General features: G+C 41.8%; 1 protein-coding gene across 7 annotated transcripts in view; it reads left to right on the top strand.

Annotated features, from left to right (window-relative positions):
* Positions 1-14,808, top strand: part of TRIO (trio Rho guanine nucleotide exchange factor) — a 3,522,386-nt gene that overhangs the window by 1,306,634 nt on the left and 2,200,944 nt on the right. For all 7 annotated transcript variants that reach the window (XR_011200906.1, XM_069219639.1, XM_069219640.1 and 4 more), the window contains exon 19: positions 5,888-6,002. Coding sequence is in view for 6 of the 7 variants with exons in the window: in XM_069219639.1 (XP_069075740.1) it covers positions 5,888-6,002 (115 nt within the window). In the remaining variant the exon portion in view is untranslated. The remainder of the gene's footprint in view (positions 1-5,887; positions 6,003-14,808) is intronic.

Raw genomic sequence — 14,808 nt, 5'->3', positions numbered from 1 at the left:
TCAGAGTAGGAATAGGAGTGGGAATGCCACTATTCATAGTACTAAAGTGGGTTTTAGGGTTCACAACAAAATATTGAACTTTGGCTGTTCTCCATCAAATCTTTGTTATTTCTACCCACCTAGAGGAACATTAGAGAGAACCCACCCTCAAGTATCAGTCTCCCTGATAAGCTAACACCTCAGATTGTACCCTTACTTTAGTGAACATTCCAATAAGAGTATCCACAAATAAAATGGATGAATAGTTTTTATGACATACATCCCTAAACTAACAAGGAGGATGAGGGAGGATTGAGAATCCCTGGTAAATAGTAACACATTGGATTAGGCACAAACATCAATGTCTTATGATAGTCTGATCAGGCATTGTGAAAGCCCAACAGATATCTAGAGTCTCTGAAATATACATTATTATCAAGCTATTCTTGTAAGATCAGAGATTAGTGGCTGGCTAAAAAGCCTTCCAAGTTAAGGTCAGCTTCTACAAATGGATCACCAATACAGTTTAAGCTGACTGCACTCACAGGCCCCTTCTAAAGAAACCTAAAGGTGTAGCTAATTTGCTATCAATAATAAGCCCAGCACCATCAGAGACTTCCCAGGAGCAGAGTCAACCAATCACCCAGAGACTTCTAGAATACTTCAGTAGCCAAGTACTTCCACCAAATATAGAACCTATATCAGATTTTGATTGACTGTCCTGTTTAGAGAGTCTATACCAACCTGTTATACCCCAGTGTATGGACCCCACTCAGTTACCTCGCTCCCTAATCTCTGCTATATCTAGTATCGAAATTAAAGACCTTAGTGAAGGCTTTTCTATTCAAGATGCCGAATCTGTCAACATCTTACCTCCCCTTAACGAAACAGAAAAAAACGTTAATGTTTTTTTCCATCTACTTTCATGAATCATTGCAGATCTAAGGCAAAAACTTAATTATTCTGGTTGCCTGGGATATATTGACCAGTTTGTATGTTCCAGGAAACTTGGTTAGTCCATCCCCCTTATAGACTAGACTACAAAGCATATTTTATTGGTACTTTCCCCATCTTCTGTGGGTAGACCCTCAGATGGACTTGCTTTTTGGGTCAAAATTTCTCTAAATTCCTGTATTGAAATACTTTATATGTAGACTTGCCAGACATCTTAGGACTCAAAATAACAATCCCTAGGAGGATCACAATGAACCTATTTAATATTTACATCCAGCCGAAACAGAGAAACATGGAATCTCCAGCTATACTGTCACTGGAATATCATCTAAATCATGGGTACTCACAAACATTTTCCCAGGGGCCAAAATGTTTGGTCTGGGATGTGCCCGAGGGCCGCATCAATGCCAGTGGAATGGTGGTCGGGCGAGAGGGTTGGGAGGACTGGTGTTTAAGTATTGGTAGGCGAAGCAAATTATATATATCTAGTGGATGAATTGAGCAATATGGAACTAGAAAACCTGGGATTAATCTTGGCTTCCCCACTTTTGCAAATTGTGTGATCCTAGGCAATTGCTTAATATTAGGTTCAGGGTCTGCATCGTACAAATCTGCTCCTGTGTTTGATTTAATAAACTATAATGCTGTTCACCTATAATAGTAACCCAGATCACTCAAAAAGTGCACATAACATCTGACTCACTTGTTTAATTCACTATTGGCGTATTTGTCAGGGTAGAGGAGAAAATTTGCTTCTAAATTCTTGTTTGAAAACTATCACATTGAATGAATACTTCTCATTGTACTGATACAATAAATTATACTTAGGTGAAATGGACTGCATGTTAAATTAATACACTTTTTGAAGTGACTGTTCTATTTTTACACTTTTGCTGCAAGATGTCTTTAAAAATGAACTTGCTTCTAAAGTAAAGGTCAGGACTCCCTGGTTACTTCCTTTCCTTAACACCAGTTAACCTTGAAATAAACAATTGTCTCTCTATTTACGATCGAGTGAACAGCAACCCTGTGCTCCTGGCCGTACTTTGAGTATCCATGATCTAAATAGTCTAGAATCTAAAGAACCATCAATTATAGGTGGGGATTTTAACATTACATTTAAGGCACTATATGAATTTGATTTAGTAACAGATGAGGAGGATGAGATGTGAGACATCCCATCCCTTGATACTACCTCTTATGTACCTTGCGCTGTGGCTGCTTTACAGACGGCCCTTATGGTGGTAGCATATAGTTTGCGGGACAGTTATGGCAAGTGAAAATCTGATACTTTGGTCAAATTTATCAGCGGAAACAGATGTATGTTTTGGAAAACATAATAAAAAGATGTTACAAAAAGAATAAAAAAATCTGAGGGAGCAGCAGGTCCAAAATTGATTACATCCTGATAGATGTCTCTTTATGGGGCAAAATGTTGGACTAAAGATGGATACCATGACAGATAGTGATAATTTTCGATTAAATCTCATGAAGACAAGCTCTCCGATTGAGAAGTTGTACTGCCCTAATGGTTCTCTTATCATAGCACAAACTGTTGTGAATGATCGCAAGTCAATTAAATGGTTCAAATATTTGGAAATATATAATTATTCTAGCCAAGAGTTATAATGTCTATTCTAAGGCCTTGGTTTCATATGCCAATCTCCCACAACATGACATTCCTATTGTAAATATCCACAACACTTAAGTTGTGAACCTGAAGCCATATTTAACTAAGGCACCCATAAGTAACCCTGATTGCGATGCAAATAAAAAACAGAGAAATCCCTGATGCTCAGAGGAATGTCGCTCATCTAAAAAGGCATTGGTAAGGGCACAAAAATCCAAATCTCCAACCTGTAATTGTGAAACCAAATTGGGATGATGCAAATTGGATTGACCTGATTGAGGCAGCTAGGGTATGAGCTTCAATGACACTCAGGAAAAGCATAGCACATAGAAGTAAAGATTGGCATACACAGACTGACATGTTTGTGTATTCTGCACTGTGGGTTGAACACTTTTCAAATCTTTATTTGCATGCGATAGAAACTAACAAGCCCTTACCAATAACCCTCCATAAATCTTCCAGTAGAGACTCAACATCTAATATAGAAAATAAAATACACTTTTCTCTAGAAGAGACCGAGATGGCTATCGAGACCATTAAATTAGCTTAGGCACCCGGTCCTGATAAAAAATTCCTGGCAATATTTTACGGCATGTTTCTTCAATATGCCCCACCCCACATGTTAATTTGCTGTACAATTAAATAGCTTCAGGTGCTCCGATTCCCGAAACATGGAAGGAAGGAGAAATCATCTCTATTTTCAGAAAGGGAGATAAGAATGAGCCTAGCAGCTATAGACCTATTAGACTGCAAAAGGTTTAGGCAAGGCTGATTTTGAACAAGCTGAACAAGTGTGTTGGAGGATTCTAAGATTTTCTCAACATATCAGGCAGGCTTTAGGACAAAGGTCAGTACGGTAGAACGGGTGTCTAGGCTCTCTATTATTATCTACATAAAAGTAAGGGAAGTCGATCTATATGTAGCATTTGTCAATCTGAGGGAGGCATTTGACGTGGTCCCAAGGCATTATTGGTGGGACTCACTCAAGTTGGTTGGAGTCCTAGATGCTATCCTTCTACAAATAAGATTGTATTAGGAGAACTATGCTCAAGTAAGTTGAGGGCCCCAGGGTGAACTCACTGATCTCATCCCGATATGTAGGGGAATTAGACAGGGCTGTGTACTTACACCTGCACTCTTTCCATTGTATGTGAATGATGTTATTAAGATCTTAAGTGCACTAATGATTCCCCAAAACTAGGAGTTCCTGTTCCAGCCTTGTTATTCATGGATGATACTCTTTTGTTGTAGCTCTTATTCAACAACTTTATAGTATATTGCAACAAGAAGGGCTTTGAGATTAATGTGTCAAAGACTAAATATGTGGGAGTAAGATCACATAAGTCCTTCAAAGGGAACATTTGTTTGGGACAAAAGATAATGGAACGTGTATTTAAATTTGAGTATTTGGATATAATGCTAGATAGGAAGATGACATTGACCCCACATATACAAAAATGTAGAACCATTCTCCAACATAGCACAAAAGGCACCAGTACATGATTTCTAGAGCTATTTCTCCTGCTCTATAAGCCTGCAAGGCAAAAGCCCAGGCTCCTGCTTTATACAGCGCCGAAATCTGATGCACAGATAATGTAAGTCTATTGGCATTGGGAGAGAACTCTTTTATAAGGTCATCACTACTCCTTCCCAAACCTGCACCACTTATCCCTTTGTTTTTTGACGTAGGTCTGAAAAGGATAGAGCATTTGACAGCACTAAGACTTCTACTTTATCTGTTAAGGAATTGGACCGTGCACTAGTTAGTATACTATATAGGGAGGGTCTAAAGGAGCTGTTGAAGACTGACAATTTCATCACTTTCCCATGGTTCTGGCATGTGAAATTTTGCTTTCACATCTTAAGTTTAGGAACTTTTTGGACTGGCCCTTCCTCCCTGAGAATAGCTTCAAATGAGAGATTGAAAATATGTTATATGTTATCTGCATGGGAGCTACGGGGGTAGGGAAGCCGACTGTGCAATTTGTTAATGTCAAACCCTTGCCCTCCTTTAAAAAGTTCTTGAATGTCAACCACCACTAGCCAAGACACTATATAAAATACCATTTTGACACCCTAGAAATTAGATCATTTACATTGAATCAGCAAAGCTGTGGCTAAAAACATGATACCTGTAATTGCACCTTGTGCCCTGCCATTTACTATATAGAATGTGGTGCATGTTCTGTTTTTTTGTTCAGCGTATGTGAAGCTTTGAAGGAAACGGACACGTCCACCAAGCTTTAACTTTGGCTTTAGACAATATTCACAAGCCTTAAGATTATTGAATACTGTCTTCAGCCTGAGGCGGATTTTGTTTTAATTTGGGCTATTGCAGAAACAGGTTTACATTTTTAATTGATCCTACTTTTGTGTAGGTGTTGCTAATATAGTGGGTAACGATAATACAGAGTTATGCACTGTGATTAGCCTAAATTACTAAGACCAAGCAAATTGTTGGGCTTGTAACAAGGTAATTTTATTCTACTTCCAGAATGGGTCTTTAAGACTAAATCCCTAGTATTTTGTATGTTGAAGTCTTGTCTATACTTTTAGGTCATGACAAAAAATTATAGCTACAGCCCACTAAGTATTCATCTAAGTGCAATTGTGAATGTGTTGTTATAAGTGCTGGTGAACCTGATGTACCCTTTAGAGGTTTTGTGAACAGGATTTATATGTGTCACTTGTTAAATATGCACTAATTTGTATTTTATCCGCGAATCGCAAATGTTTAATTACTGCACTTAAATTTAATTCTTGTATTTTTAATCTCTATTTAAGATTACAGTATTTATTAGTTGAGGATCATAGGATCATATTGTTTGTAACTTGTGTACAAATAGCATATTGTATTTTATCCATGTGTTAAAATGTTTTATTTTGTAGTTTGTACTAAAATGTACTTTTATGGTTATGTATTGAGCCGAATAAAGTTATCCTTGACTAGTCAGATAGTATTCTTAATACAGTGGTTTTGGATATAAGAACGTCTGTTAGAAGGGAGCATCTTGCTTTAATTCATCCGCAGGATATGATTTTCTGTATAAATGATCATTTTGATTCTATCAGTCAATCAGTATGAGCAAGTAGGTATGGAGTGCTGTACCATGGGAATTAGTGAACTGAAAGTTAATGTGTTCTGTTTCAACTCTACACTGAAATCGTTTTGCATTTATGTGGGCCTTCAAATATCGTTTTTGGTTGACTTCATGTTGTATAGGGAAATGCAGATCGTAGTCTCTGACACAACTCATTTTAAATCTTAAACTGTTCATATTTCATGTTGTAACCGAGTTTGGATATGCCTTCCTTTTTTGCTAGGCTTGTACATTGGCTCGAAGGAATGCAGATGTCTTCTTGAAATACCTGCACCGGAATAGTGTGAATATGCCAGGAATGGTAACACACATCAAAGCTCCTGAACAGCAAGTAAAAAGTAAGTGTGCCCAGCAGCAGGTATTGCATATCTTCTTAGTAACTGTCAATATTATTGATTAAGTAAGACATATCAAACTATGGGTGGAGTGTTGGCCAAACTTCCCACCATGATTTGAGTTGTTTCTCATTTGTAAAAATTGTGGATGTTGTCCCAATGTTTCTGTTCATCAAAGATGTGTATTCATTTATGAAAAAAAATCCAGAGGTAAAAGACTTCCTCTCTAGACTGATCTAGATTGAAAGTAAGGTTAGTAGGCATTGTTTTAAATTTTTATACTTCTGAATGGGAATAGATTTGAAATTATTATTTATCTGTCTAAATGCTGTGTTTGGCAAAGTGGCTTGAAGCACGGGACAGATAAAAAATATTTTTCAGAAGAAGCCTTACGAAAGAGATGTGTTCACAATTTCGGGAATGTATATTCCACATTTAATTCAACTTGTGTATAATATCTGGCAAATGGAGAATGGTTAGAGGACTATTGAGTTCCGTCACCTGGCCCTTCTACAAACTCTGAGGAAAGTCGAGAAGGAAATGGATATTACTGTTCCGATTGAGAGTTCTAGCTGCAGATTCGTCACCTTTTAAATATTCCCCAGGTTTCAGCAGTACTTCTACTTGTCGGAAGGTGGTGGCATAGGGCTCTACACTGATGCTGTTCCACTTAGAAAATCACATGCAGAGACTATATAAAAGCTACTTACATGCGCCGACATCTGTTCCGCTATTGTCCCACCTATAGACTTGGATTTGGAGTTTTCTTCCCGTCACTTTGAGATGTTGCCTTAAGAAATGTCTTCAGTGTGTGAGGGATGACACACCCAAAAATGACAGGTTTTAAGATTGCTAGGGAAACAAATGTCTGTGATGGATCCCCAGCAGGTGTGCCTATTGTGCCTGGGGCCCAGTTGCGGCTGGTGAAGTTTGAGAGTGGTTTGGCTGGGCTGTGCACAGGGGTGGCTCTGGGGTTCACTATAGGGTGACAAAGCATTTTTTGGTAGGGCGATTGCCATTTCCTGTGCAAATCCCATTTAAAAATTTTTTTTTTTAAAGAAGGGTCTCAAACACAATAAACAAAAAAATCATGACAAATGAAGAAAAAATTAATAAAATGGAAGCCATGGAGACAACCATAGTTTCAAGCATGACATCTTCCGACATAAATGAGAAAGTAAACTAGCAAAAACCATGTCATGATCGTATCCGTGTGAATTTCCTTTAGTATAAATCACATTGCCTTGAGGCGCTTTGCATGGATTTGGTGAAAGGGATGGAACTTTGGGTGTGTTTGGTGTGAATGACAGGCGCTTTGTGTGGGTTGGTGCATGAGAACTTTATTATGGGGTGTGCAGTTAAAGGGGCTTTTAGTGGATTTTTGTCAGGTTTGAGGCATCAATATTGCTGCCTCAAACCCCACCCCTGTGTAAATTAATAATACACAGCCCTGGATAACAGGGCTCACACATTGCTGCCTGTTGCACCCCTGGCATCCAACCTGGCAAATTCCACAAATTCTGTAGTGTGTGCCTGGTTGGTAAACCAGACCGTGCCTCTTCTTATCACTCAGAGCCTGGAGGCACATCCCCAGTCTGCAATGGTGTGTTACATCACAAACACCACACCAAAGTTTGTAAGCTGTATAGAGTCTGCATCAGAACACAAATACAAATGCAAAGGGGAAGAGGGAGTACACCAAGAGTAAGGCCTATCATGGTACTGAAGTACAGTGGGCCCTACGGGTATGCTTAGAACTCAAGTAAAACAAACAGGGCCGTAATGAAATGCTAACGCCCACGGATACCTTGACATTTTGACAAACAAGTACCTGCAGTTATTCACCAGGAATCAGCATTGCTGCTGTGTGCAGCATACAAGCACTGCATGGCCTTACCATGAGTGCTCTATAAATCACTACAAAACATAGTCTGTAGAGTTCAGCAATCTCTTGACAGGAGATGTATTATGTTCAAATTTCCATTTTCTTTTTTCAATTCATCCGTTATGCACCGCTTTACAAACAAGTGTCTAGTGAGTGCTGTCAATATTTGTATGTAGTAATATTAATCCATAATTACTCATGAGTGCTTCACCAGTCATACATGTAGGAGGCTGGCCTGGTTTGTAGTGGGTACCTTGGGTACTTACACCTTATACCAGGTCCAGTTATCCCTTAATAGTGAAGTATTAGTATTCTAGCAGTTTAAGCCGATAGATGTAGCTATAGCAGAGCAGCTTAGGCTAAACTAGGAGACATGCAAAGCTCATGCAATACCACTTGTAGTTACACAGAACGTATACACTAGTAAAGACAATATTCAGAGTTACCAAAAATAAAGGTAGCTTATTTGGGTGACACAGTACCAAAAATATCTTAGAGGCAATACTCTTTCTGGAGGTAAGTTTTATACACAATATATACACTAGACACCAAAATAAGGCAAGTAATTAGATATAGGATAGTGCAAACAATAGGAAATCCTATAGAATGCAATGGGAGAAAATATGTCTAGGGCAACACAAAAAATATACTAAGAAAGTGGAATGCAAACCACAAATTGCCTCCTAGACAAGTGTTATGTGTGCAGAATCGCTGCGAGAGCAAGAATACAGTAAAGGTAAGTAAATTACCCCAGAGCCCAGAAAAACAGGAGGAAAGTACTGCAAGTTTCCTTAGGACACACTACACCTCGTGCTTGGGATTATTCCAAGAACTAACCAAGTCTTCAAACAACAAACAGTGGATTCCTGGACCTGAAGACCTGAAAAAGGAAAGAGACCAAGTCCAGAAGTGGAAAGAAGTTCCAGGAAGGACAGGAGCCCCTGCCAGCCCAGAAGAGGGTGCAAAAGAAGAGTCCCCCGCTTGGACGAAGATTGCAGAAATGTACCCTAGGTAGATGCCAGCGGGTTCCTGCATGTTGCAAGGGATGTCCCACGTCGTGAGGTTGGATGCAGGCAAGTTTTGGCACTGGATTCCTCTAACAAGCCTTGGTTCTGGCAAAGTCGCGTTTTGCGTCAACTAGGCGCTATCTGGACCCAGGAGGGACCTGGGGGCCTCAACTCCGTGTGAGCAGGAAGAGGGGGCTCTCAGCACTTCAGAGAGCCCTCAGAGCACCAGATAGCACCCACGGTAGTCCCAAAACACGGGGACAAAGGAAGTGCAAAATGTGGTTGGTGCAGCACTACAAAGGAAGGTCCCACACCGCCAGAAAACAACTCAGCGAGTTGAGCGTCACAGGATAGAGTGCTGGGGACCTGGGCCAGGCTGTGCACAAAGGAATCTTGCAAATAGTGCACAGACGCCTCAGGAGGTGAAGAAAACGCGGCACACAGGGTTACTGTAGTTCTGGGGGAAGGCAAGGTCTTACTTCCTCCAAATTGCGACTGCAGGACCTCAGGACAGTTTGTGTCGATGGGGTCCACCCTCTGTGTTCCAAGGAGCAGGCTCGCCCCCAGGAGAGGAATACAAGAGAACCGGTCATTGACTTAGGTGGTGCCTGCGTGAGCAGGGGAGTGACTCCATCACCCCACTGGAGATTTCTTTGGTCCTTCTGCTGCAGGGTGAAGACAGGGAGTCCTCAAGTCATGCACACTGTGGAAACTGTTGCAGTTGCTGGCCGGAGCTGAAGTTGCAGATAAGTGTCCCTTGTGGATACTTTTTTGCTGTTATAGCAGTTCCTGGGGCAGGCTGGGGTTGATCCGAGGTCAGAGGATGAAGTAGTAGTTGCATAGTATTCCTGCTGGAAACTTGCAAGTAGAATCTGAAGAGTTGTACCATCTTCTGGCTGAGGTGCCCCCACTTCCCCTTCCCCCTGAGGTGCCTGTGTATTTTCGACATGATGCCCCAGCAGTGTTCTCTCCGTATTGAGGCAGGAGTCAAGTGGGGCCTTGGCCTATATGATATGGCCCTGCGGCTCACGGACACTATGGACTGGGCAGTGTCCCTCCATTTGCAAATATTGTAGATACTGTTTTGTGCTTTGAGGATGCATTTATTGAACTTTATATTATTTATATTATTACACTGACTTTACTCACTTCCTTTTGTCCCTGCGTTATTCCTGAGGGGTGTTGTTGCATCTGTTTGTGTGTATGTTGTTGGGGGTGGGGGTGTAGCGTGTGTGTGTCACTCTCTTCCCCCCCCCCCCTTTTGTGCTAGGTGCAGTACTCACCGTGGTCGTCTTCGCCACCACTGGTGTTCCTGATGTAGGAGGAGGTAAACCAGCATGGGCAACACTTGTAGTTCGGGCTCCATGGCGTTGTGGTTCTTCCTTGAGTGTCCAGAGGTGAGTCTTTTACCTTCTGTGTACTGTTTCCGCCATGCTTTTGATGGCGTTGGTACCGCCCCGGGAAAGCTGGCGGATTGGTTTGTTGTAATAGGGTGGGTGGTACATTGTCTTCCGCCTGGCTGTTGGCAGTTACCACCACGGTGCTTGTTTCTACCGCTGTGGCGGTCGGTGTGTTAAAGTGGCTGTCTGTTTTGGCGGTTTCCGCTGTGGCCATAATTCCATTTTTTTTACCGCAGGCCTGTTGGCGGTATTACTGCCTCTTTATCACCGACCGCCAGGGTTGTAGTAAAGGCCTTTGTCTGATTAAATTCCTGTTGCTTAGTGGCTCTCATCAGACTTTACAGAACTACTGATCGGGTGGCCTGGCACTTCCTAACTTCAAAAACTATGACCTGGCAGCCCAGTTACAATGGGTATCTCGTTGGCTGGTCTCCCGTCAACTGTCTGATACAGCCACAATGTCTCCACCTTGGAATATCTTAGACATTCTAGATTTATTCAACCCCAGTAGTGAATATTCTGCGCCCCAGCCTCTGCTTCTGAATGTGGCATACCGCTGCTTCCATTGAAGCTTACATCTCACTAAAATGAGAATCCCTTACGCCCCGGCCATCATTCTCCAGGGGACACCATGTGGCCCCCAAATCACTACAGTAGCAGAGTTGGTACTGTCATTCCGCTAGGATCCATACTTTGGGTGACCGTTATGACAACAGTACTCTCCTTCCATATGATACCCTAATGGAGGACAGTGGATTACCTCACAATGGATTCCTTCTTTATCTCTTACTAGTTCACTGGGGCAGTCATGGGGTGACCTGACCAAGGAACCTCCCACTCATTTCACCCTACAGTATTTGCATATGTTTGGCAGAGGCAGACACTTGGTACACTGGCTGGCAGACTCATTGCAACAACACACCTTTCTACCCCTCATATTGCTACAAGACCAATCGGAAACTAACCAAGGTGCGCCACACACAGATAAGGAATGGTCTAATTTGTTAGAGAGCCTAACAGGGGTGCGATGCTATACTAGGATCTGGCTAATTCAATACTGTATCACTCAAAGGGCTTATCTCACAACTGATAAAATTAATAAATATTTCAACCAGGCAGGTGCATAGTGCCTTCATTGTCATATATATATATTTATATATATTGGATGCAGACTTATTGCACATGTTATGGACATGCCCTCATTTAAATTGTTATTTGAGTGCAGTGATGCACCGTTTATCGCACTGTCAACCGAAACATTCGATTCACCTGGGAAGCTTGAGTCACATCCAGATTTCTATATCTGGGCCTTATCTTAGCTGAGAGACTCATTGCCCACAAATGGCGATCACCTGACCCACCACATTTTGACCATGAGGGACCTAATCTATACAGTGTTAGGGGAACAATGTGAAATATCAATCAGTGGTGCCCAATCACTGATACACTGAAATGTTATACATTTTAACTTAAATACAGACCTGAGAAGAGATAGAAAGGAAACAGTCTCAATTTAGATAGACATATTGCTCAAGACGCAGCATCCAATGGGCTTCAGTGCATGCTAAAGTGAATTTCCCGTGCCGTGTGTAGATTAGGTCTTTTGGTCCTGATGGATTGCCACTGATCGACGACTAAACATGTCAAGAAGCATGTTGACCTATTGACAACACCACACCTTGAGCTGGGATAGACCATTATGTCTGGTTCTAGCCATTATCACTGCAGTTTTTAATTTTTTTAATCTAGGCAAGAGGACCCACAGATTAAAATTGACAGGGTACCATTTAGTCTATTCTAACCAACTCATACACATACCAATCTACATCTATTACACATACACCTTTAACACATACACTTGCTACACGGCAAAAATAAAAGTTCTCCGGTAAAGAGCCCCCTTGTGGGGCCCGTTGGGCATTGCAGCGCCGGTTCAACGTGGAGCACGCCTAATTAAGCATGACACCAATTTCGGGGTGTGAGGGCTCTTGCTGCTGAGCAGTCAGACGCACCTCTCTGATTTCTCAGTCCATAACGACCCGTTCACATCGACACATGTTTTTCTAAAGGAACTGCATACTCCTTTTTTTTTAAATATTAGATTAATTGGGAGCATGCATGCTGGAACTTCATGTGCTCTCAGTCCTTCCTCTTAGATAGTAGCTAGTGTTAGTGGTAGATTCCTACACCTCACCACTGAACTCTGCCATGGCCTTCCAGATGTGTTGGTCGAGACTGCGTTCCCTGTTCAGAGTCACATATATCTCCAGGTATATGAATCCCCCCTAGTCTATATGTAGGTTGCCTAACTGAACCTGGTCACGTCCCTCCTGGCATACACTTGGTTTGTCCCAGTTTGTTGTGTAGCCTGAGTGTGCCCCCTATATCTCGAATATTCCGAACACTCCTGGCAATGTCTCCTTCGGTGACATATAGCAAGATGTGATTGACGTATAATGAAATTCTTCCAATGTTCCCCTTCCCCTCATTTATACGGAAGCCTGCTGTTTTTCATTGGGCTCAAACTATGTAGGCCAGGGGCTCCAAAGTGAGAGCGAACAATAAGGGAGACAGGGGACAACCCTGTCTTGTTTCTCTCTCGATGGGGAATTCTGTTGATGTTTCCCCGTTTACCCGGACTGTGGCCATTGGATTATTGTATAGTAATGCTACCTTTGGGCCTTAACCTGAATTTTCTCGGGGTGTGTGTCATGAAGGGCCAATGGACAGCATTGAATGCCTTTTCGTCATCTAGGGACACCAACACATGAGGGTCTTTCCACACTTGTACAGTGTCCAGCTAGTAATGGAGATGGTGGAGGTGGAATCTAGTTGACCTCTTGGGCTTAGAGCCTGATTGGTCCATATGGATCAGGGGGGTTATGACTGCTGTCAACCTTGTGGATAGTATCATCTCCAGAATCTGTCTTATGTTGAGGAGGAAGATCGGGCAGTAGGGGCTGCAGTACGCAAGAGGTTTCCCTGCCTTTTGGATTACCACTACTGTGGCCCTACAGAGGTCTGGTAGAAGTAATATCCCAGCTCTAACTTCCGTAAACATTTTAAGTAGGTACGGGCCCAGGATTTCGGCATTTCTCTTGAAGAATTCTATTGGGATACCATTGGGGACTGGTGTTATCTCTGATTTTAGTTTGCCTATCACTCTTGTTATCGATGACAGAGCTATTTCTTCCACGAGGGATTCTCAGTCTTCCCATGTCAGGAGTGGGACCTGCACTCCCATTAGGTATTCCTTTGCTTGAGATGTATCACTAGTGGACGTGCTCTGTAGAACTCCCTGTATAATCATACAAACTCATTAGCTATCCATTGGTCAGTATCATATATCTCATTATCACCCTGTATACTGTGTATCCAGCTTGCCTCTATCTCCATCTTCCCCAATCATGCCAATAATCTTCCACCTTTGTCATCCACATCATACTTATGATGTTGTTTCACTAGTGCTTGGGACTGCGCTTCGTTATGTGCTAGTGAGTGGTATTCCTTTCGGAGGATCGCTGTCCTGTGTAGGACGTGTGGGTCTGTTCCATACCAGGGTTGCCCTTCTAACTCTACTAATTGCTTTTTCCTGGGATTTGGTGTCGTGTTTCTCCCTTTCTTCTTGTGGGCTATGATGTTCTGTGCCCTGTCCCTCAGGACAGTTATACAAGTAAAATGTTATTGTTGTGTGAGCAGCCAGGCCATCACTAATTTAAAAAAATATATAACACATTTGCTAAAAGCAACAATTGATTTTTGGTTTCAAAAGGCCACATGGTGCCATGACAGTTTCTGGCACTGAAAGAAACTTCTTTGTATGCCCATATGCCCCTTGTGAAAGAGCAGAACCCTGTTATTCCCAGGAAGGTTAACCATACATTAAGCTATGTGTAATTCTAATAAAAAATGAAAGATGTTTGCTAACAGTAGACCTAACTAGGGGCCCAATTCTTAATGAAATTCACAAAAATTGACTCATGGGATGTCTTTGCATTAGTACAAATTCACAACTTTAATGAATTCACAATAATTTACAGAAGTAAATCTGGAAACCTTGCTCCTAGACAACGTTTGAACTGCATTTTAGCATGAACAAATATGCATATGTAAATTGGTCCTTATGGATCAGGGGGTTATGACTGCTATCAACCTTGTGGCAAGTCTCATCGTCAGAGTCTGCCTATGTTGAGGAGTAAGATCGGGCGGTAGGGGCTGCAGTACCTGGGAGGTTTCCCTGCCTTTTGGATTACCACTACTGTGGCTCTACGGAGTTCTGGTGGGAGTAGTACTGCAGCTCTAACTTCCATAAACATTTTAAGGAGATACGGGCACAGGATTTCGGCATTTCTCTTGAAGAATTCTATTAGGATACCATTGGAGCCTGATGTTTTGTCTGATTTTAGTTTGCCTATCGCTGTTGTTATCGATGACAGAGCTATTTCTTCCTCAAGGGATTCGCAGTCTTCCCATGTCAGGAGTGGGACCTGCACTCCTCTAGGTATTCCTTTATTTGA

Source organism: Pleurodeles waltl, chromosome 2_2 (assembly GCF_031143425.1).
Source record: "Pleurodeles waltl isolate 20211129_DDA chromosome 2_2, aPleWal1.hap1.20221129, whole genome shotgun sequence".
Lineage (NCBI taxonomy): Eukaryota > Metazoa > Chordata > Amphibia > Caudata > Salamandridae > Pleurodeles > Pleurodeles waltl.
This window is presented reverse-complemented; position numbering and strand designations above follow the sequence as displayed.